This window comes from Theobroma umbraticum, unplaced genomic scaffold (assembly GCF_002168275.2).
Source record: "Theobroma umbraticum cultivar Fairchild unplaced genomic scaffold, ASM216827v3 scaffold_31.0, whole genome shotgun sequence".
In the NCBI taxonomy this organism is placed as follows: Eukaryota; Viridiplantae; Streptophyta; class Magnoliopsida; order Malvales; family Malvaceae; genus Theobroma; species Theobroma umbraticum.
Genome location: NW_018397283.1, coordinates 225,981 through 247,725, shown reverse-complemented (window position 1 = coordinate 247,725; position 21,745 = coordinate 225,981). Strand labels below are relative to the sequence as shown.

Sequence of the window (21,745 nt, the reverse complement as noted above, 5' to 3'; positions counted from 1 at the left end):
ATTTATATACAGAGTATGGGGTAATTTCCCTGAACTCGTCGAGGAAGAACAGAGAGAGAAAGAGAGAGAGAGAGAGAGAGAAATCCGAAATCCTATTTCTCTTCTTTTCTCTTTGGATCTCTTCTCTGCTCCCGACGGTCCCAACTCTTTTCCTTTCTCCTCAAATTCAGCTAACTTTCAAGGTAAATCGTCTTCCATTTGTTCTGCGATTTTCGCTTCTGTTCTTTTCCCTCCACCTGCTTCCCACTGTCTTCGAGATTCCAATCTCTGTCCTTGGTTTTTTCTCCTATTTACCTTGCCCACATCCAGACATTCAATTTTGCATTTTATGAGCATAATTATGCTTAAGGATCAAGATTTGAGAGATATTTGAATGATTGACTCCCTTCCTTGGAAATCATCATTTTTATTTTGTTTTTAAGGTTTGGTACAGCTATTGCTGATTGGAAAATGACCACGATTTTCCCGTCTAAGTAGTGAAGAGTTGTTTGCAGTTGTTATTGATTTATTTGTGTTTTATTGTTCTGTCACGATGTGGGGTTTTGCTTCTAATGCCATTGCAAGCATTGGGTTAAAGAGTACAAAAGAAGCCGACAGAGCTTGTTCTGAGTGTTCGGACGATGAGGTGTGCTCAAATGGTAGTAGAGAGGAAGGGTTGGAATGTCCGATTTGTTGGGAATCTTTCAACATTGTTGAGAATGTGCCTTACGTCTTATGGTGTGGTCACACCCTTTGCCAAAATTGTATCTTGGGGCTTCAGCCTGCTGTTTTGAAACTCCCCACTCAGCAAATCAAGATCCCTTTGTTCATTTCTTGCCCGTGGTGCCACTTGATATCGCTCCGGCTGGTTTATGAGGGGAATCTCAAGTTCCCTCGCAAGAATTTCTTCCTTCTATGGATGATTGAGAGCTTAAATGGGGATAGGTATGGCCTTGTGAGGAGAACTTCATCTGGATACAATCAACCGGTTGGCTCTCCGAGATGTAATCTAATGCTTGGAAATCAAGCGACCAGTGGTGTCGTTAGGAGAGGGTCGTATACTCATCGTCCTGAGCAACTCAGTTCTCAAGATAATGATGGCAGAAATAATGTGGAGAGGCATCATTTCTCGCTTCATAAATCGTTGGATTTCTTCATTCACTTTACATCCAAGTTCCCATTGGTCATCATATTCCTTCTAATTGTCTTCTTTGTAATACCGGCGAGTGCTGTTATCTTATTACTCTACTTGCTGGTGACAGTTGCTTTTGCCGTCCCATCTTTCTTGGTACTGTACTTTGCATTCCCTATGTTGGATAGGCTGGTAAGGGAAATAACCTCATGAGATGCTGCATTCTCGCTTCAAAGGTCTGAGGGATTTATGGCTTCTGATGACTTCAATCTCCAGATGAATTCATCTAATGGTGTAATCTCTAAGCCGGCTTCATCCTTCTTCCAATGCTCTCCCCAATGTTTTTATTTGAAATTTAGTAACTCTGTCGCTGGTAACAGGATTTTTTTATCATCCCGAAGCTTTCAGATTAATGTATTGTTTCAATGATGGAGTATGACTACAAAAAGTCTTCAAGGCTGTTTTTGCAATTGTGATCGTGTCCTTGAATTAGATGCCATTGAAGTGGCTGCTCACCTGTTGTACAAGCTTGAGTTCGCAAAAGAATATAATGCAGTTAATTGTGTTGTTTATTTCCTCTCTTTTTTTTTCCGCCTTGATTGTCTTTCTGCATATTGATATAAGATATCTGGTACTTCAAATTGTTGCATGCTTGATTTAGAGTTCAGGTAAATGGTTTTGCTAGTTGCTTGATTTTCTAGCCCTTGAGAATTATTATGATTTATTGCAGCATTTAACATGATGACTCTATGGCTTTACTTACTATTATCTTTTAACTGGTTTTTTAAATGTACCAGAATGCAGAAATGGCATAGTTTTTGGTTCAGTCTTCATGTTGATGGTGATTTCAAAGGAAAAGGGGTGGAGGGGTTGTCCTGGTTTTTACTTGGGCTCACATCTAGTACTAGCATCTTATGAACAACTGAAATGGTTCAGCTCTCTAGTTATTACCTTCTACATGTGCCATTCCTTTCGTACTTAATATCTAAAGGAGAGTATTCAAATTCCTTCACAATCAAAATAAGAGAAAACTCATTCTGCAATTGATCACCATATTCCTAGCATTCTAAACATATGATTTGATTTTGAGTAATACAGTCTTGTCGAACTCTAAAGACAATAGGATACATATTTCCTGTATCAGCTACTATATGTCTTCATATATGTTCATACCAAACATAAATTGGTAGAAAGATTTAGTAAAACTACTTGAGGTCCTTTAAGTAATTTCTCATTGAAGCAAGTGTTAAACCATTCAATTACTGATGTCTCGGCTTGTGATTGGCATGCTTGAGTTAGTCACAGCATTGTGAAAATGATTTTTACATATGTGACTTAAAACTTATGACTCTACATAATTAATTACATTCAGCAGCAGAAGCATGTCCTTGGAACTTTTCCTGTTGTTCTAATTATGTTTGCCTTTTCCTTTGCTTTAAGCTCATCATTTCTTTGCCTTGCCTCTGCCTGCGCTCTTGCTCCTTCTGCCACTTGTTTGATATATTCCATTTCATTCCGATATTTGGATAAGGCTCGTGCTCTCTTTTTCTCCAATTCACTCTGGTGCCCCAAGAAATAAGCTGTTAGTTTCTAAGAATTAGTTTGAATTAAAGAAAAAAAAGGGAAATAAATCCAACCTCTGCTTTGCCGAGCTTGTTTTTGGCTTTCTTCTTCTTCTTTTCCTCCCAGGCAAGTATAGTGCTATTTAACTTCATATACCTGTAATCTATTTGTTAGTGAAGAAGATGATATAATAGTAATTGCTTGTTGAATTGAAGATGGACTTTTTAATGTTGGCAAAGCGTTTGTTGTTTCAATACAAGTTGAGTTTCTTCTGGCTTTAATATATTGCTACTAATTGGTTGGTACCATACCATAGTACTTAATAAGCTGCCAATGGATGATTACCGTTCTTTGATCTTGGCCATCTCAGCCTTTTCCCATTCCTCTGCTTTTGTCTCTGGCCTTGCTGCACTCTGTCTTTTCACTTCTATCACTGGAGCCGCAGGTGTAAAGGTAGGAGGCTGTTCAGGTTGTGTTGCTGTAGTTCCAGGTTTTATGGTGGGATGATCGGGTTTTGGTGCTGTGCTTACAGGTTCTATGGTGGGGAGATCAGGTTTTGGTGCTGCCCTTTCACGTTTTTTGGTAGGGAGATCAGGTTTTGGCGCTGCACTTTCTGGTTTCTGATTACTTTTGGGTTTTGTGCTGCTAGTGCTGCCAATGTGATCTGCAAAAGTAAGAGGTCTATTAAATGATGGAGCAGGTCGAGTCGCCTTTCCATCTGTGGCATCAGTTACTGGCACTTTGCTCTCTGCACTCTCTGAACCTTTCATCGAACCTTCACCTGCCAATTTAATTTTTGTTAAGCAGCAGCAGCATGTAGAAATTCGTAATGCTCTGTTGCATGGATATCTGGGTTCTATTTCTCACACTTTGCATCTTTACCTGAGAATCTTTCAGATACAATTTCAGGTTTCAGTATGGAAAATATCTTACCTTCTCTTCTGCTCTTATCCTCGATCAAAGACGGTTCAAGACCTGCACTGCTCCTTTTTTGATCATGGATGCTTGATTCTGCAATCCTGTCAATGACATATGCAGCAGCTGCAACTGCAACTACTTGCTCTGTATTATGGTTTGAATCATTATTCCAACTCATCATTTGACGAGAAAATTGTTTCTGAAACCAGTTCTGGATTCTCTTCTCTGCAAAACCCAAAATTCAGGTCTGTCATTGTTGCTTCAACTTTTATGTCTTAACTCTCTAAAATGATGATGGAGGATGAAATGCTACCTCCTTTGAAAGATTTAGTTTTTTGTGGTGGTAGCCTTTGGTTTCTAACACTGCTCGACTCTCCTATTGTTCCTCGTACGGCACCAGAAAGTCGTCCCCTGGCACAAGCGGTCAGTCAAATGGCAGCAGATCCCTAAGGACATCAACAACTTACACACGGTGAAAGGAAAGTTTCCAAGCAGATATAATTTTTTACTTCTTCTGCTCAAATTTATCTACACAGCTAGTTTTCTTTTTCCCTATATTATTCACTTCAGTAAGCAATAAGTTTCCATACAAGATTACTGCAATTCCTGTATTTCTAATGTCAGAAACATAACTAGGGGAATTCAATCAGCTATTGGTCTTAATAAACAGTGCAGAAATTTATTGCTTATGGTATTTGATTTCTACTTTCAAAAGGGTTTATATTTAAGGTAAATTCCATTTACACTTTTCGTGATTTCAATTTCTTCCATGTGACTTATTATAATTTTTATTTTTACGTTAATATTTTGCGTATAACTTCTATTCTCATAATAAACTAGATCATTAATTTTACCTACTAAAATAATAAAAATAAATATATTAACTTTGAATTAAAGGTATTTTGCTAACTTTATTAAATACCCGTGAGAACAAAAGTTATTCACAAGATACAATGGAAAAATTTGAGAAAAATCAAAGAGAAAATGTCCCATGTTACTTTTACCTATGTTGAATGAGAGGTGGAAATACCCATGTAATCAGCTTTTCTGTTTAATGAAACTCCAATTGCTTTACCAAAAAGAGAAAGTAGAACTACTTTACCTCATCTGCTTAATCAAAACCTCCATTACAGTTTCAGATGACCCTCACCTGAATATCACAAACTTGTTTTCTGAGCAAAGAATTGGTGTGGGAGGGTGCTGCTGCTGCTGCTTGCTTTTAAGCCTAGAGGAAGGAAGAATTGTTAAGGTAAGTCATAGGCAAAGACAAAAGCAAGCAAGGTTTGGTTATTATGCCTTGCATGCAAAGGTCGGATTGGATCTCAAAGGTGCAGTCACCCAAGAAACGTATTCTTTCCCTTCATGCATTTGGGTTTCTTTAAATAGTAAGATTTATTTATATTATTTCATCTTTTACACACCTTTATGGAAGGTTTCTTTTCCCAAAAGGTTTCTGAAGAATCTTTTTTGGGTATCAGTATTTGTTTGCATTGTTCATGATTCTTCAATTAATATATATTATTTATTAATGTTGTTTTCAAATTATATATATATGTATAATATAAAGTTTAAAATGTAAATAATTGAGAGTTTATAGTTCCTTGGCAAGCTTTTTTTTTGTAAAAAAGAGTTAAATATGGTTATGATTTAGAATTATAATGAAGAAAGAATTCTGAACAAAGTGAATTATTTTTTCAAAGATAGTGATTATTTTTTTGAAATTTAAAATTTTTTGAAGATAGGGATTGAATGTGATTAAAACTTTTAGTTATAGATTGGATAGATTTTATCAATTATTAAATTTTAGAAATATAATGAATAAAGAATTTTAAGTCAAGTGAATGATTTTAATAGAGGTGATTCAATAGAGATGAAATTCATATTAATTTATAATTATACTTGAAAACTATAATCAAATAAAAATAACTTAAAATGATCATAATTAAAATATAACAAATAAATACATTTACTTTTATATATATATATATATATATATTCTTATATTACTACAAACCTTATCTTTCCGAATGATATTAAACTTGAAATTCATGCAATTATAGTTCTCATTTAAACTTTATTAATAAAAGAAAATCGGTTTTGGGTTTCATTATATATCAGCAAAAATCGTTCATTAACAGTATATTTTGATTTTTTTTATTTTGAATTTATGATATACGTAAAAATAACTTTTCCGAATCTTATTTCACTCTAAATAAAAAGAAAATATGAAATAACAATGAAAGTTTAACAAAAAATTAGGCCTAAAGCTCTAATTCCTGAAAAAAAAAAAAGAAACAAAAAATGTGGAATAACTAAGCACAGACTGGAGCATGGAAGTCTTTGATAGTTACGTAAACGATAGAGTGAGATGCAACGGAGATGGGAGTCTTAGGATCCACGCGCGTAGGTTTGAGTTCCGGAATATCGGATTCACCCTTGAGCTTCAATGGATTTCCATTGAGCAACATGACATCGCTTTGGATGTTTCCATCTGCGGGAGTCAAATGGTACTCCTCCCTATTCTGGGAGCCTTTGAACTCGAAGTTGGGCTTAACTTGCATGTCTATGGCGTTGGAAAGGGTGACTTCGAAGGATTTCTCGCCTGACAAGTTGATGAAAAGTAGGGAAATCCCAGGCTGCAGCACACAGACAGAACAGGAATTGATCAAACTTTTCTATCAGAAATCAAGTAAACGAAACGAAGATTTGATCAAAGTATAAGCTTTACCTTTTGTTTTGCACAATGAGCGTACACGCGCAGATGTGGAGAAACATCCTGAGTTGCAGAGATTACTCTACTTCCCATAAGCCGGTGCCATAGGAGAGCTCTGGCAGGAACGAAACAAACCAATATCAGCAGATGGTAAAAGGCTAATGCAACTAAACTCAGCCAGAAAAAAGAATGAAAATAGCTACGGAAATCATCAGGATACTGACCCATAGTAATCAGGATTTGGAACGAATGTTGTAGTGTTCAGGAGAGCATAATTGCCACCAATCAAAGCTTGTCTGCAATAAACCTTGTGATTGAAGTTTGATGTCATACCCAGCTGGTCTAGATACCTGTTTAAGATTTGAAAAGTGAATCATCAGCAAACTGTTTAAGCTGCAAAAGGAAGAAAATTTTAATGGCTGAGAGAAACAAAAGGGACCCACCAAAAGCCATTGGCAAAGGTACGGGACACATCTTTGCCACCACTGTTATAAGCACCACCTGATTCTGAAACCCAAGCTTCTGACCATGGTGCAAACTTCTCGACGATCTTAGCAACATCTTTGAATGTCTGAGCAACTTGACTCAGGTAAAATGGATCTTGAATCTTTGTAATCAGCTTCGGATCATCACCTGCATGCATCATTCAAATCAAGGAAATAAACAATACATTCATACGTACATACATAAAAGATATATATAGAAACATGAATGAATTAGTGCAGTATGTATACCAGGTCCAAGATTGTAGATATGGTGTGTGGTTCCATCAAGAACATCTTGTCCTGTGACTTTCAGGAAGGTCTCAAACCATTCCTCGTCATAAAATCCACCAGGACCTAAGATCTTGGGTTGAGTCTTGGGATCTGGGTACAACTCTCTTACTAGATTCTTAAGTGCTATAGTATCCTTACCATACTGCTTAGCCTCTACCCTTGCAGATACCCCAGACCCACAGAGTTCATTCCCTGACAAAATTTACTGATCAGAATTTGAACCAAAACAAAGGGAATATAAAGCTTCAGGTAGTAATCAATCTTAGTTACCAAATTCATATGAATCGATTTTGTATCCTTTCTTAATACTATACTTCATCAGATCCCTGGAATTGTCCACACGCCAATCACCAACCCAAAGACCCTTGTTAGTTTTAGACTCATTTCTTCCCGAAAGAGCATTCAATCCGAATGTAATCTTTGCTCTGCATTATAATTGAGATTAATAAAGATAGTCATTGATCTCAACATTAAAAAAAAATACTATAAATAAAAAAATTAGTATACCCTGTTCGGTTGAACAAGTTATTTAGCGCGTCCCATCTTTCCATGGGAAGGCACCCTTCGGAGAATCCAAATAAACCATCCTTGACTTTCTTGAAGTGAGGGCACTTCGTAACGTTTCCCACTTTGTACACCACTTGATCTTGCAATGAACCACCGATTCTGATCCTCAAAGGATTGAATGCTGGAAGTAGTTTTCACCACAGTTAGTCTAAAAAAAAACTATTCTCATCAACAATGAAAACCAGCAATTTAAAACTCACCCTTAATTGCACTTGCTAGAATCTTGTTTTCCAAATCCTGCAAACGGACATAATATCACAGAAAAAGGTTATAGATTTCTAAGTAAAATAATATAATTTACATATACTCAAATATAACTATATACATAAATTTACCAGATTGAAAAGTCCAGCTTTTCCCCAAGGACATTGATTATAGTCGCACTTATCTGTTGGCCACCAGTCTAACGTAGCACAGACGAAGTTAGCATCTGTTCTAGCGATTGTAGTTGCTGCTCTAATGGAAACTTTCACGTTTTCTGCCGATGAGAACGACAGACATGAAAGAAGGATGATGAAACAAATTAAACCTTTGAAACCCATCATCATCACAAAATCTGAAAAACTAACAGGAGGAGAGGGATCTGAAAAACTAATACAAGTAATGTTGTTGGATATGGTAGGATTTATATAAATATGGCAAGAGTCCGTTAAAAATTGATAACAATGAAGAAATTATGATCTAGTGAATCTATTAAACTGACTGTTTCATATCAAGTCGAATTGAACTGTATATATATATGTAACAATGAAAAATCAGAATCTCTGTGAATCTATGAACTTGACTGTTTCATGTCAAGTCAAATTGAACTAATGCTTATCACTTTGGTTTTAGTATTAGTTTAGGACTCTTGCATGGCAAAACCAAGGAAAATAAAAGATAGAAAAAGGGTTACCTTGCTTTCGTTGAGAGTTGAACTCAAGACCTCCCGCTTACTAAACGGGTGCTCTAACCAACTGAGCTACGAAAGCTGTCGACGGTGATAAACAAATGATGAAGTCAACACTGTGTCGAGAACCAAGCCCCAGCTGATGGTTACTTTTTTTTTCTAGTAGGCACAGGGAGGTGGCCGTCAAACTCATGTCAAGCGGTAGCAGGAGATGCCTAAAACTATTGGAGAGATGCAAGAACATGAACCAACTAAGGCAAGCTCATGCACAAGCAATCACGTGTGGTCTTGGCACCAACAGCTTTGCTTTAAGCAGGCTCTTAGCTTTCTGCGCAAACCCAAATCGTGGGAGCCTTACCTATGCTTGCAACCTCTTCCAACGCATTGAAAACCCCACAATTTGTATTTGCAACACCATGATCAAAGCTTTGTTTCTCAAAGGTGAAATCTTTAAAACCATCCAACTTTACAATAACATGTTGGATAAGGGCATGCACCCTGATAATTATACTCTGCCTTATGTGTTGAAAGCTTGTGCTAAGGTGCAATATTTTTACTTTGGGGAATTGGTTTATGGTCATTGCTTGAAATTGGGTTTTGTGTTTGATATTTTTGTGGGCAATGCTCTGATTGCTATGTTCTGTGGATTTGATAATGTGAAAGTAGCAAGGTACATTTTTGATGAGATTCCGTGGCCAGATTTTGTTTCATGGACAGTTATGATTTCTGGGTATGGGAAAATAGGTGATATTGACACTGCAAGATTGCTTTTTGATGAGGCTCCTGTGAAAGATACAGGAATTTGGGGTGCTATGATTTCTGGATATGTAAAAAATAATTGTTTTAAAGAGGGTCTTTATATGTTCAGGCTAATGCAGATGAGTGATATAGAGCCTGATGAGGCTATATATGTGAGCATTCTTTGTGCCTGTGCTCATTTAGGTGCATTAGATACTGGAATTTGGATTCATAAGTATCTGGATAAACAAAAATTTTCATTGAGTCTTCGTTTGAGTACTTGTCTTCTAGATATGTATGCAAAATGTGGGAATTTGGATATAGCTAAAAAGTTGTTTGATGGAATGCAGCAAAGAGATGTTGTAAGCTGGAACGCCATGATTTCTGGGATGGCGATGCATGGAGATGGAGAAAGTGCACTCGAACTGTTTAGGCAAATGGAGAAGGATGGAGTGAGGCCTGATGACATTACTTTCATTGCTGTTTTTAGCGCTTGTAGTTATTCTGGCATGGCATTTGAAGGTCTAACGATACTGGATAGAATGTGTAACGTGTACAACATTGAGCCTAAAAGTGAACATTTTGGGTGTATAATTGACCTACTTAGCCGAGGTGGGTTCTTCGAAGAAGCAAATAAAATAATTCGAAGAATGCCCGATTCGAGCAATCCCTCTGATGAAGCCATTGCCTGGAGAGCATTGCTGAGTTCCTGCTGTAGTAATGGACAATCCAAAATGGCTGAGGTTGCAGCTGAGAAGCTCATGCAACTAGAAGATCATAGTGGGGTGTATGTTTTGCTCTCAAATCTCTATGCTGCCTCAGGAAAATATTATGACGCCAAAATAATAAAACAGATGATGAAAAACCGAGGTGTGAATAAGGTACCAGGTTGCAGCTCTGTCAAGATCAATGGAGTAGTTCATGAGTTTATTGCTGGGGAGAAAAGCCACCCACAAATGGAAGACATACACTTGATTTTGGAAAAGTTAGAAAAGCAAATGGATTACAGGACAATATATATTTAGTCAGTATTGCTGACTGTTTGAGCCCTTACCTGTTGCAGCACCAGTTACTGTTGGGCATAGCATGTAACAAATGAAGCACCAGCAACAGTTTAGTTTTTTGGTTGTTTTTGGTATACCTTCAGCCAAATGTTGGTGTTGAATGAAGGGTCTATAGACCTGCATCTGTGAACAAATCTATACCGACAGTTCTCCAGATTTTTATGGACCCAAAGTGGGTGTTGTCAGTTAAGAGTCACCGTTTTATGGGAGTTTCACATAGTTAAATGGTGGTTTGTGGACAACACATCAAATGTAATGGACAGTAAGGAGGGGCTCAACAATTCTACAGAAGAAAAGATGATAAATGCTTGGAGATCCTCTTGTCTGGTGAAGAGAAAGCCATCTCCATCTGACTTTCCATGTGCTGGTTGCACCAGGCATGCCAATATACTCCTTTCCCCCTTGTCAATAGTTCCTATGTGCACCACTACATTCCTACCCTGTTAGCCAAATTTAGGTAAAAATGCAGTGTTCACGCAGCTGACTCCAAAGGTATACGCTTATAGCTGGTATAGTGATATCCATGTCAGTGTCACCTATAATGCTACTTTTCCTTTTTTGATCAGATCTTGTCATTTTGAATTGTGTAATCATACATTTCAGATCTGCTCCATGTCAAAGGCCTAAACATGTGTTTAGCTTGTTGTCTGAGCGCTTCTTCTCATTTCATCTTAGGTGATTTTGGCCGGCATTTTTTATTATAGGACAAGTTCAGATGCTCCCCTGTAACTAGCAGCATACCCGTCACTGTCACTTTATTGTGATAACAGTGCTATTCCTGGTCTTGGCCAATGATAAAATGTCTCTTTTATGGCAGAAGCTAAGATATCTTGTTTTACCCCAGAATCAAAAGAAAACAATTAAGGTATACTCTTAACCAATCAAAACCTTGGCCTGCTTCTTCTATCAGTTTCCTTCAGTGGGTAAACATTAAGATTTCCATTGCCAGAGAACTAGATAAACCAATGTCAAGGCAAATATGATCACAATTTCCCAAAATTGACATAACAATAAAGAATCCTATATTGCTGGTTTTGACTAAACTAGGAACTCCGAGTCCGTAAGTTCCAAGACGGTGTGGACACCAATTGGGTTCACTCCTGCCCGGAATGAATTTCCTTCAATGTACCTGTAAAGAAAGTACAGTAAATTGTCAATTAACAGACGTTATAAGAGTAGTAAGTTTGTAGGAACAGAGTGCTGAAAAGAACTTGCATTTCTTTCAAGAAGGAATGTTTATAGAGTGCTTCAGGAATTCTTCCTGCAAATTGATTGTGATCTAAATACCTGCAGTTCAAATAAGATCAAATATAAGAACATGTGCGGAGACAAATTCATAAACCGACATGCATTTTTGTATACAAGACTCCAGATACATGCATATAGCATAGATTGCTGTAGTCTGTCGTAATTTTCTTAATTGAAGAAAGAAGCAAGCATGCCACTTAGATCCAACCAGCAAACATGACAGCAAAATGCAAAATTAGCTCAGAAAGCTGGCAGATAAGGCAAACCCATTGACAAAGAGGCATCAATTCAGATGTTGATGCTCCAAGCTTTTAAGAAGAGTCTATTTGACTCACAGACTAAAATCCAGGCAGCTCGATTCATGTAAAATTGAAACTAAAAAACCAGAGACAGATCCGGAAGAAATACAAAGCATCACAAATGTCAAACAAGAAACTTACAAAGAAGTCAACCTAGGGAGATGAGCAACTTCAGATGGTATTACTCCAGACAGTTTGTTGTTGGATAGGTACCTGTAACCCATACAAGAACTGACAAATCAGAGTTAAGACCGGAGCACTCTTTAACATATCCCCAAAGGTTAAACCGCTGTTACTTACAAGATTTCCAAGTTTGTCAGGCTTGCTAACTCTGCTGGAACTCCTCCCGTTAAGTAATTATCGTTCAGGTAACTACATGCCAAAAAGTTTCAAACAAAAGTTACTGCGACAAGCCATTCATTCAATATAACCCAGGGTTTGAAAAAAAAAGAAAAACCAAGAATCATCAACTGAAATGAACTCACAGGTTCCGAAGTGATGGGAAGCAACCATCAGTTCGTATGAGTTGTCTTATAGTACCTACCAAATGATTGTTCCCAACATCCCTACAAAAACAAGGCATGTTTAGATCGGATGTCTGTCCTAAAAATTCAACGGATATGATCATGCATTGATGGAGATAAGTAATCTTACAAGTGCTGAAGTTTCTGCAAGGTGCCTAGCTCTGCTGGAATACGCCCTGAAAAACGGTTCTGATGTAGATATAGATAGCGAAGTTCTGGTAGAGTTGCAAACTCCTTGGGGATTTCCCCTTTGAAACTATTGAAGCTCAGATACCTACAAACAAATTCCATACTAGTATGAAATCAAAAAAGAAAAAAAAAACAACAGTCTATTGAAGCAGTTACTACTTACAGATGTGTTAGACTCTTAAGTTCACCAATTTCAGCAGGAAGTACATCTTGTAGCTTATTCCACCTCAAATTACTAAACCAAACAAACAGAAAAGCAAAGGAATGACATCAAATCAAAGTTCAAAAAGCCTAACAAAAAGTACCCATCATTCCAAAATCTCAGATTCCAGGTATGAAGCTGAAGAACACACATAATTTTGAGAGAAAATAAGGGGAACATACAGTATTTTAAGACGTTTGAGCCGTCCGATTTGAGGCGGGATCGGTCCAGTCAGCTTGTTATTATGCAGATCACTGCGATATGCAATAAACAAATAAATTATTTATTGAAAATACAAATTCAATGATAAGCTAAAAGATCAACCGTACAGTCGTGTAAGATCCAGCAAATTCGTCACCGCAATGGGAAATGGCCCGACGATCGACACTGCATAAACTTCCCTGCAAAATTAAACGAACAAAAAATAAATAAAATAATAAGAAAAACAAATAAACGTAATTAAATTTGAAAACCAAGCGAGGAAAATTACAGTTCGGTGACGACTTTATAGTCACCCTGGAGGGAGCATGTGACTCCAGACCAAGGCGGCAGGTTTCCGTCACCGCAAGGATCGTCACCGACCCAAGCGTACACCACTCTCCACCCCAACGACGCCTTAATTTCGTTCAATGCTTTAACTGCCAAAATCCCAAAATAAAAAAAAAATCAATAAAACAAAGAAGAAAATGAATCTTAATCAAGGAAATCAGGGAAATCACCGTCGCGTTTGAGAGTTTTGGAAGAAGAGAGGCTGAAGAACAGAGAGAAAATGAAGAACAGAGGCAATAAACGCGCCATTGTTTTTCCCTTCTTTTTACGGGAATTGGAGATTGAAGAAGGAAACCATAGTTAAAGAATTCAAAGGAAAGTTCTAAATAATTGGAAATCCGAGTTTCTTCACCGATTGCTGCAGGTGGGAGACAGCATGGGTTTGAGTTCGTTCGAGGAAGACGCGGAAATGGAAATCCTGCTACTTTCGTCGATTTTTTTTTCATTTTAAATTTTCTTTTTTCTTATTGGTTGAGAAGCAGAACTGTGGGCCCGGTCATACATACTTTTCAACGTCGGCAGTTCGGTCGGATCCCATGTGGCGCGGTTTTGTTCACTCTCCATTATACATTAATATTTCTTTTAATACTTAAGAATTTTATCTAAAAACAATTTATATTTTATTTTTAATTAAAATTTTTTAACTTTTTAAATCATATTTAAGAATTTAAAGCACTTGAATATTCGATTTAGTAAATATCGTTGCATGCTTCCTCTTATTTTCTAATATAAAAAAGAATTAAAATTAAAGAATGTAATTATAATTTGTTTTGAAACATTAAATACATAAATTTACTTTTATGTAAAATAGTTATATAAGAATTGATGTTATATTCTAATTAATTTATTTTATATTATTTTAATTTTTATATCAGTTATTGTTATTGTTTTAACGTTAAATTATGAACTTTAGTTATTTCTTTTCTTGTACCAAAATTCCCGGTACTGCATTAAGTGCATGGCTATTTGGAAATAGAAAAAACACTTGCTTTCTACATTTATTTTTCCCCCTTTTTTTTTATAGAGTGTTTCATATATTTTGTTTAATAAAAGATGAAAATTAAATTACTAAGCTAATTTTCTTAATTACATTAATTGATTCTCTAATTAATTTGCATGTTAGAAGAAAGTAGTATAATAATTCTTTAATTAATTCATAAGCTTTTCTTAATGAAACTTTTTCTAGCCATTACCCCCAGTAGCCTAATAAATCAATTCAGCCTACTTATAGTAAAAGCCCTAATTCCTATAATTGCTTGGTTAAGTAACTGAATTGATAAAAAGCCTTACCAATTTAAAGAGTGTAAGATCATAAGATTGTTCGGCTAGTTAATTCTTCTTATATAATACTTTGTTATTTTTTTTATAATTACCAACATGTGAATATCGTTTTTTCTTTATTAAAATTTTGGGAATAATTTCTGATTTCACGAAAGGTATATTGTTAATTTTATTTAATAAAATTATCAAAATATTTTTAATTTAAAATTAACTTGTTTGTTCACATTTAAAAGAGTATTTTGTAATTTTGTCAAGTAAAATTAACAATTTGACAATAAATTATCCATGAGATGCTAATCAATAAAAAATTAATAAAGTATTATATGAGAAAAGTTGAAACCACGAGAAGCAAAGATGAAATTTATTAAAGTATATAGTATTTAATTGGGTAAATATAGCTAATTCAACCAAGAAGAATTATAAAAAAAAAAAAAACACAAATATTCACAAGGGAAAAAGTATATAATTAAACCCCCTAGCAAGAAAAATTACAAAGCATAGATATAAGTAATAGATTGAAGCAAGTTATAGAAACACGACTGCATCAAGGTATTTATTGCCAAAGCTATGCTCCACACAAAGAGAGGTCATCTTGTCCGACAGCTACCAATATTATCTCCTTCGTAGTTCCAAGGTCCATTAATGAAACTCATGGGTTTCTCTTGAATCCCAACTCCCCCCATATCCTTCGATCCTTCCCTTTCATTTGAACCATATACTAACTAAAACAAAAGCAACGGTACGCCATTTCCTGGCTTGTTTTTGCTGCCTTGGTCCCCCCAAAATACATAGGATAGAAATCCAAAAACAAGTATGGAAATGGCAATAGTCTTGTAACGAGAACAGTGAAAGACAGAACAAGAAATTAGCTAATGTCTAATAATATTACTAAATCTGAGCACCGATCACGGCAGCCTAAGCGCCGCCGTCTGGGTTCTTTTCCTTGGTAATAACTGCTGGCTGCAGCTGAATTGACATCTTCTGTTTTTCCATCAGTATCCAATGGAGGAAATGAGAATGAAAGAAAAAAAGGGCAGCTGCGTTTGAAACTCCATGCAGGAAAGGCAACAAGAATTGCAAAGAAAGGCAAAATCTTGGGGAGAATATAGGTTACTTGGTAGAAAAGATGGTGTATGGACAAAGTGGTGGTGAATGAGAGAGATGATGAGTGGAGCTAGGATCAGTTATGAAGAGGGTTGGGCCCTGAGGGGACAAGTCTTTTCTCCACACCGTATCTTGATCGATTTCATTGAGTTCGGATGGTGGCGGTGGTGGTATTGGAGGCAGAAATGATGATGGCAAGAAATTAGGTTGGATTTTGTGGATTCTTTGAAGCTGAAAACAAAGAGACCGTTGCTGTGCACGGGAGAAAGAATCACAAGAGCGGTAGTAGTTGGCGGCCTTGTGGCGGTGGACCTGGTGGTTCAAGCCGTTTCTTGGAGAGGTCCGTGGCAAAGTTGGGGTGCAGGGTTTGAGGAGGAGGAAGAGGAGAAGTATAAAGATCAAAAGGCGGTAACAAGACATGAGGCCAGAGATGAGCGTCGTTGTTCTTGTTGTTCTATCGGTTCGTGAGAAATGGGAAGAGAGGAGAAGGGATAAAACCTGATTGTCGACAGGGGAAGTAGATGAGAGAAGGGAAGATGGTGATGGGCGGGAGGGCTTTAATGCAAAGCAAGACGCACATGAAAAGATATAATTGACCAGGGAAAACAAGCTAGCTAAGGGAGGGAGGCGAGTGGGGGCAAATTTCATAATTTCTCATCAAATTAGTCACGTATTCTTGTATGTGTACGGTTACAAACTGGGATACCGCACAATTGCTGAACCCCCTGTGAATCTACTAACTTATCCAGCCCTTGCAAAGTCCTGAACCCGGATACCAAGCTGTGGCCAAGTCCTTTTCTCCGAGTTTTTACCCACCACTCCCCCCTCATTCTAGAAACCCTGGAAAACAGTAAACTATCAGACAGGTTTTTGTCTAACATTGATGAATCATATTAAGCTCCCTGATAGTTTTAACTCCATGTTCAAGCCTGTGCTGACAATATCCGAGGTCTTTGGTGCTGCAGAGATAAATTGGGGTGGGTGGTACTCCTGCTATGTTAATTAGTCATTCGAGCAAACAAAGTAATAAATGTTAATTGAAATGAATAGGGTTAAAAGACGAAACATGGAGCAAACAGGGTCTGAACCTCTCATTCATTGTCCACTCCTGTCTTTTCACCCTACTGCAAACCCCTGTTCCAGTTTTATCTTTCTACTCCCCCAGACGAACATTTGGGTAAGTTTGATGGTAGAACTGTTAGGATGTTTGATCAGTCTGCTGGAACTAACAGTAATTTAACTGGAAATATTTGATGCATAATAATAGTAAGGACAAAATATCTCTCCCTAAGTTTTAGTCGGATTCGTCAATTTTCGAAATAAATATTTTATTTAAAAAGTATAAATATTATTAATAAAATTTAATAAAATTTTTATTAATTTTAAAAATTATTATTCTATTTTTTTAAAAATTAATAAAAAATGAGCACAGCCCCCAAGAAAAGGCAGCACCAACCAAGGAGGGAAGCCCGATCAGTGCTCGTTAAGGGAGCATGGGGCTCCCCGTTTAGAGAGGTTTTCTTTTTTAATTAATAAAAAATAATAAAATTATATAATTTTAAAAATTAATTAAAAATAAAATTATTTTTTTATTTTTATCTTGTCATCAAATTAACGAAAACACTAATAATTGATTAATAGTTAAACCTAAATGTCAAGAAAAAAATATTTTTTTAAACAGAGTTAAAATTAATAAATTTTCATATAATTTTGATTTAAATTTTAAATAATAATAATAATAATAATAATAATGATGATGATGATGATGACGACAATTGGAAAAATAAGTAATTTACTTGTGAACAGGTAGTAAACTTAATTTAGATGAAGACCATATCATTATAAATTGATAAACTTTCTCTATGTTGCAATCCTTTTCTACTTTATTTAATCCATTTTCGATATTTTTGCCTACTTTGACTTAAAATTTCAATCCTTAATTTGTTTTTTGCTATGCACTATTTAGTCTCCTTCTAATATTGTCACTCATTATTTTACAAAAATTTATCTCTCATATGTGTAGAGAGACTAAGTGACTTTTTAATATCTACCTTACCTTATATATATAAAAAAAATGAACCCGAACCAAAGCTAAATCTACCATTGAAAGTAGCCAATGAAAACGATATCATTTTTATTTGAAATTCTAACTTCCTAATCATTTTCTACAAAAATTTTACGAGGTGACAATGTCATGTATCCATACTTTTAATTTAAAAAATATATATATTCAATCGAGAAAATCTTTTTTTTATAAGTTCAAAATTCATTTTATTTTATCTAATTATGCAGCGCTCGTTATTACATTGAAGACTTATCTTTATCTTTAACTTTCTTTAATTTTAATATCTTTTATAAAAATCTTATAATGAAAAGTTGAAAAAATCTGATATTAATTGTCACAGATTCACTTTTTCAATTCAAATAACGTATTTATTAAGTGAAAGAATACTTTTAGCTATAACCCCAACATCTTTCTTATCTTTTACTTATATAGAAAACTTAACAATTATTCTCAATAAAATAACACAGGGAGGACATACTTTTGAAAAAACAACCTAGTTCCCATCTCAATTTTCATTAATCATTTCATTTGTGGCAATTTGATTTCGATTCATTATTATTGTATACTGGTTTCTTATGCTAGAAAATTCATAGCATTTATAAACATTTTCTATCTTATTTCACATTATTTTGGGAGAATAAGGCAAAATTGATGAAATAAAAAAGTATGGATAACTCTGCACTCTACATCTTATACAAGACTCACTAAATCATTGCAGATATCCAAACATTAGAATATTCTCCCAAAAACGGTACTGTATACTTTATCTTTAGCAGTATTCAAAGCCCATACTTCAGCCATACTTCAGCTGGTTTCTTCTTCTTCCAGCAATCCTCATCGTTTCTTCTCCAGTGTCCGCCATGGTCCTGTTCTTGTTCTTCCTCCTTTCGCTTCTCTCCCAAACCCAATCCAAACCCATCCTCACTGTTTCCCCCCAAACCCTGTCCAAATCCGGCGACCAGGTTCTCATCCAATGGTCCGGCATCGACTCGCCATCCAAACTCGATTGGCTCGGCCTCTACTCGCCCCCCGATTCATCGCACGACAATTTTATCGGTTACAAGTTCCTTTCCTCTTCCCCCACTTGGGAATCTGGGTCGGGCTCCATTTCTCTACCCCTCACCTCCCTCCGCTCCAACTACTCCTTCCGAATCTTCCGATGGTCCGAATCCGAGGTCAACCGGGACCGTCACGATCAGGATCATAACCCCCTCCCGGGCACGGATCATCTGTTGGCGGAATCGGAAAGGGTGGGGTTCGAGTCGGGTCGAGGGCCGGAGCAGATTCACTTGGCGTGGACGGGTCAGGAAGGGGAGATGCGGATGATGTTCGTCGCGGAGGATTCGGAGGAGAGGCACGTGAGGTATGGGGAGAAGGAAGGAGAGTGGGAAGGTGACGTGGCGGTGGCACGTGCGCGGAGGTATGAGAGGGAAGACATGTGTCATGCACCAGCCAATGAGAGCGTTGGGTGGAGGGATCCTGGTTGGATATTTGATGCTGTCATGTCGGGTTTAAAGGGTGGAATCAAATATTATTATCAGGTAAAATTTAATTGTTTTTGGGATTAAAGGATTGTAAATGCTGCTTTTAGATTAATATCATGGTATAACCTGGTTTTGCTCAGTTACCATATTTTCTACTTGATTATAGCATTGATAATCATGTCTTTTACATTTGGAAATAACAAAGCAGGCATATTTGTTGCTAAATTTGGAAATGTTCTACTAGATTGTGTTCTAACTAGAAAAAAAGTTCATTTTCAATAGCTAAATATATTGTTTAAAATGGCTGTGGAAAAATGCTGAGCTCCTACTGTTGGTGAACTAAATTGTTTTGTAGCATTACCATGAAATTGCTCTCTTTCCATTTCTTTGCCCTGTAGTAGCTTACATAGGCGTTTGCTTTTGATCATGAGGAAGGAGTAGGGTTGGGATGCCTAGATTTGAAGTTTGAACCAATGATTTCAGTAAGTGGCTAGTTACTGCCAAGCCTAGAAGTGGTTGGCTATAATTTTCTTTGACAGCTGCATAAAATTATCCATTCAAGTTGATTCATCTGTCTATGTGAAGTGAAAATCGTATATTTATCTGGTTAATTTCTATTATATTGTACTCTTGTTGCTTGTTAGGACTAAGCAAAAATGAAAAACCATCTTTGTCCTTGAAGTCATGGTGTACTCTGGATTCAACTTTAGCAGTTAATTTAGATGATAACTTGCATTACTCCATTTGTCACCTTCTAAGAACAAAAAAATATGTTATTTGTGATAGGTTGGAAGTGACTCCAAAGGTTGGAGCACAACCCGCAGTTTTGTGTCATGGGATGCAAGTTCAAAGGAAACACTAGCTTTCCTATTTGGAGACATGGGAACTGCTACACCATACTTAACCTTTAGTCGTACACAAGATGAAAGCATATCAACCATGAAGTGGATCCTACGTGATCTTGAAGCTCTTGGTGACAAACCTGCTTTTGTTTCCCATATTGGGGATATCAGCTATGCAAGAGGCTACTCTTGGTTGTGGGATGAATTTTTCAACCTAATCGAGCCTGTTGCCTCCAAGGTGCCTTATCATGTGTGTATTGGTAATCATGAATATGATTGGCCTTCACAGCCTTGGAGACCTGAGTGGTCCAATTCAATTTATGGAACGGATGGGGGTGGTGAATGTGGGGTGCCTTATAGCCTTAGATTCCATATGCCTGGCAACTCTTCAGAACCAACTGGAACCCGTGCTCCAGCTACCCAAAACCTTTACTACTCATTTGATATGGGGACAGTTCATTTTGTGTACATGTCAACCGAAACCAATTTCCTTCCTGGAAGCAGCCAATATAATTTTCTGAAGTATGATCTAGAGTCAGTTGATCGGACAAAGACCCCTTTTGTTATAGTTCAAGGGCATAGGCCAATGTACACTACAAGCTATGAAAGTAGAGATGCCCCATTGAGAGAGAGAATGCTTGAGCACTTGGAACCTTTGTTTGTGAAAAACAATGTGACCCTTGCATTGTGGGGCCATGTTCACCGATACGAGAGGTTTTGTCCACTGAAGAACTTCACATGTGGAAGCATGGGGTTAAAGGGGGAGAGCTGGGAGGTATTACCGGTCCATGTTGTGATTGGGATGGCAGGACAAGATTGGCAACCAACATGGGAACCTAGACCAGACCATCCACATGACCCAGTCTACCCACAACCCAAGAGGTCTTTGTACCGCACGGGTGAGTTTGGGTACACTAGATTAGTTGCTACAAAAGAGAAGCTTATACTTTCTTTCATAGGAAACCATGATGGGGAGGTGCATGACATGGTTGAGATTTTAGCATCTGGGCAAGTTCTTAATGGTGGTGATGGTGACAGTGGTAAAGTTGGTGCCTTCCTTAAGGATGAGGCGATGGAGCACTCATTTTCACACTATGTCTGGGGTGGTAGTGTCTTGGTTCTTGGGGGTTTTGTGGGGTATGTTCTTGGTTTTGTTTCACATGCTAGGAAACGAGCTGCCTCAGGAAGGAGCTGGACTCTCGTGAAAAGTGAGGAGACATGAAGAGATTTTGTTAAACGTCATTCTGTGGTTGGAGATGTGGTGGTGTGAGCTTCAAGATTTCAAACCTATTTGCAGTGACACATTGTTATGTGGTTCACAATGATACTCTCGTGCTATTTTGACAAGGATAAGAAGCTGGGATACACCGTACGGTGCCTTGAAGTACTTCACATCTTTAAACCTTTGTAATCATACAAAATTTCTCGCATGGTTCTGAAGTAAAGCACTCCATGACATGCTTCACTTTATTGTAACATGTATTATTTTTTCAGCGTCGTGTCGAATTAAGGACAAATATTTGTGTATAGTGAATCTCATATCAGGTACAAATTAAACATTTTCCTCAATAGTTGTGAATTAAAGAGTTCCATGGCATATTTCACTTCATTGTAACATG

At 36.9% G+C, this 21,745-nt stretch overlaps 6 protein-coding genes, 1 non-coding gene and 1 pseudogene across 10 annotated transcripts; 3 read left to right on the top strand and 5 right to left on the bottom strand.

The window, feature by feature from the left end:
- The first annotated feature begins 21 nt into the window (after nucleotides 1–21).
- On the top strand, nucleotides 22–1,683 carry LOC110428311 (RING/U-box superfamily protein). The gene has a single exon (XM_021444118.2). The coding sequence runs from the start codon at nucleotides 533–535 to the stop codon at nucleotides 1,322–1,324; it is 792 nt and encodes a 263-aa protein (XP_021299793.1). The 5' UTR covers nucleotides 22–532; the 3' UTR covers nucleotides 1,325–1,683.
- Nucleotides 1,684–1,834: 151 nt separating this feature from the next.
- On the bottom strand, nucleotides 1,835–4,767 carry LOC110428307 (uncharacterized). Of its 3 annotated transcripts, none has more exons than XM_089785622.1 (6): nucleotides 4,695–4,767; nucleotides 3,906–4,003; nucleotides 3,557–3,817; nucleotides 3,020–3,455; nucleotides 2,749–2,830; nucleotides 1,835–2,671 (listed from the first exon to the last, which is right to left on the bottom strand). In XM_089785622.1, exons 1-6 carry the CDS (start codon nucleotides 4,718–4,720, stop codon nucleotides 2,480–2,482), a joined length of 1,095 nt encoding a protein of 364 aa, XP_089641748.1. In that variant the 5' UTR covers nucleotides 4,721–4,767; the 3' UTR covers nucleotides 1,835–2,479. The 3 variants fall into 3 exon arrangements, with proteins under 3 accessions (XP_089641748.1, XP_021299786.1, XP_021299788.1); XM_021444111.2 differs by having other exon boundaries at nucleotides 3,608–3,817; XM_021444113.2 differs by having other exon boundaries at nucleotides 3,608–3,817; nucleotides 4,743–4,760.
- A 998-nt stretch (nucleotides 4,768–5,765) lies between these two features.
- LOC110428304 (heparanase-like protein 2) lies at nucleotides 5,766–8,190 on the bottom strand. Its single transcript, XM_021444107.2, has 9 exons — nucleotides 7,984–8,190; nucleotides 7,849–7,885; nucleotides 7,589–7,769; nucleotides 7,352–7,506; nucleotides 7,040–7,273; nucleotides 6,749–6,938; nucleotides 6,530–6,655; nucleotides 6,321–6,420; nucleotides 5,766–6,228 (listed from the first exon to the last, which is right to left on the bottom strand). Exons 1-9 carry the CDS (start codon nucleotides 8,188–8,190, stop codon nucleotides 5,905–5,907), a joined length of 1,554 nt encoding a protein of 517 aa, XP_021299782.2. The 3' UTR covers nucleotides 5,766–5,904.
- A 355-nt stretch (nucleotides 8,191–8,545) lies between these two features.
- Nucleotides 8,546–8,619, bottom strand: TRNAT-AGU (transfer RNA threonine (anticodon AGU)). The gene has a single exon. It is a non-coding gene; the product is annotated as a tRNA-Thr (tRNA).
- Nucleotides 8,601–11,048, top strand: LOC110428302 (pentatricopeptide repeat-containing protein At5g66520 pseudogene; annotated as a pseudogene).
- A 201-nt stretch (nucleotides 11,049–11,249) lies between these two features.
- LOC110428309 (uncharacterized) lies at nucleotides 11,250–13,774 on the bottom strand. Of its 2 annotated transcripts, none has more exons than XM_089785605.1 (11): nucleotides 13,521–13,774; nucleotides 13,292–13,439; nucleotides 13,131–13,202; nucleotides 12,984–13,055; nucleotides 12,763–12,834; nucleotides 12,541–12,684; nucleotides 12,372–12,452; nucleotides 12,187–12,258; nucleotides 12,028–12,117; nucleotides 11,555–11,626; nucleotides 11,250–11,468 (listed from the first exon to the last, which is right to left on the bottom strand). In XM_089785605.1, exons 1-11 carry the CDS (start codon nucleotides 13,597–13,599, stop codon nucleotides 11,378–11,380), a joined length of 993 nt encoding a protein of 330 aa, XP_089641731.1. In that variant the 5' UTR covers nucleotides 13,600–13,774; the 3' UTR covers nucleotides 11,250–11,377. The 2 variants fall into 2 exon arrangements, with proteins under 2 accessions (XP_089641731.1, XP_021299791.1); XM_021444116.2 differs by having other exon boundaries at nucleotides 12,028–12,099; nucleotides 13,521–13,614.
- Nucleotides 13,775–14,997: 1,223 nt separating this feature from the next.
- LOC110428401 (CLAVATA3/ESR (CLE)-related protein 10) lies at nucleotides 14,998–16,155 on the bottom strand. The gene is given in 2 exon segments (XM_021444249.2): nucleotides 14,998–15,870; nucleotides 15,873–16,155. Coding segments are annotated over 2 exon segments (342 nt in total). The 3' UTR covers nucleotides 14,998–15,811.
- Nucleotides 16,156–18,405: 2,250 nt separating this feature from the next.
- LOC110428262 (putative inactive purple acid phosphatase 2) lies at nucleotides 18,406–21,735 on the top strand. The gene is made up of 2 exons (XM_021444044.2): nucleotides 18,406–19,341; nucleotides 20,071–21,735. Exons 1-2 carry the CDS (start codon nucleotides 18,661–18,663, stop codon nucleotides 21,346–21,348), a joined length of 1,959 nt encoding a protein of 652 aa, XP_021299719.1. The 5' UTR covers nucleotides 18,406–18,660; the 3' UTR covers nucleotides 21,349–21,735.
- Nucleotides 21,736–21,745: the final 10 nt, after the last annotated feature.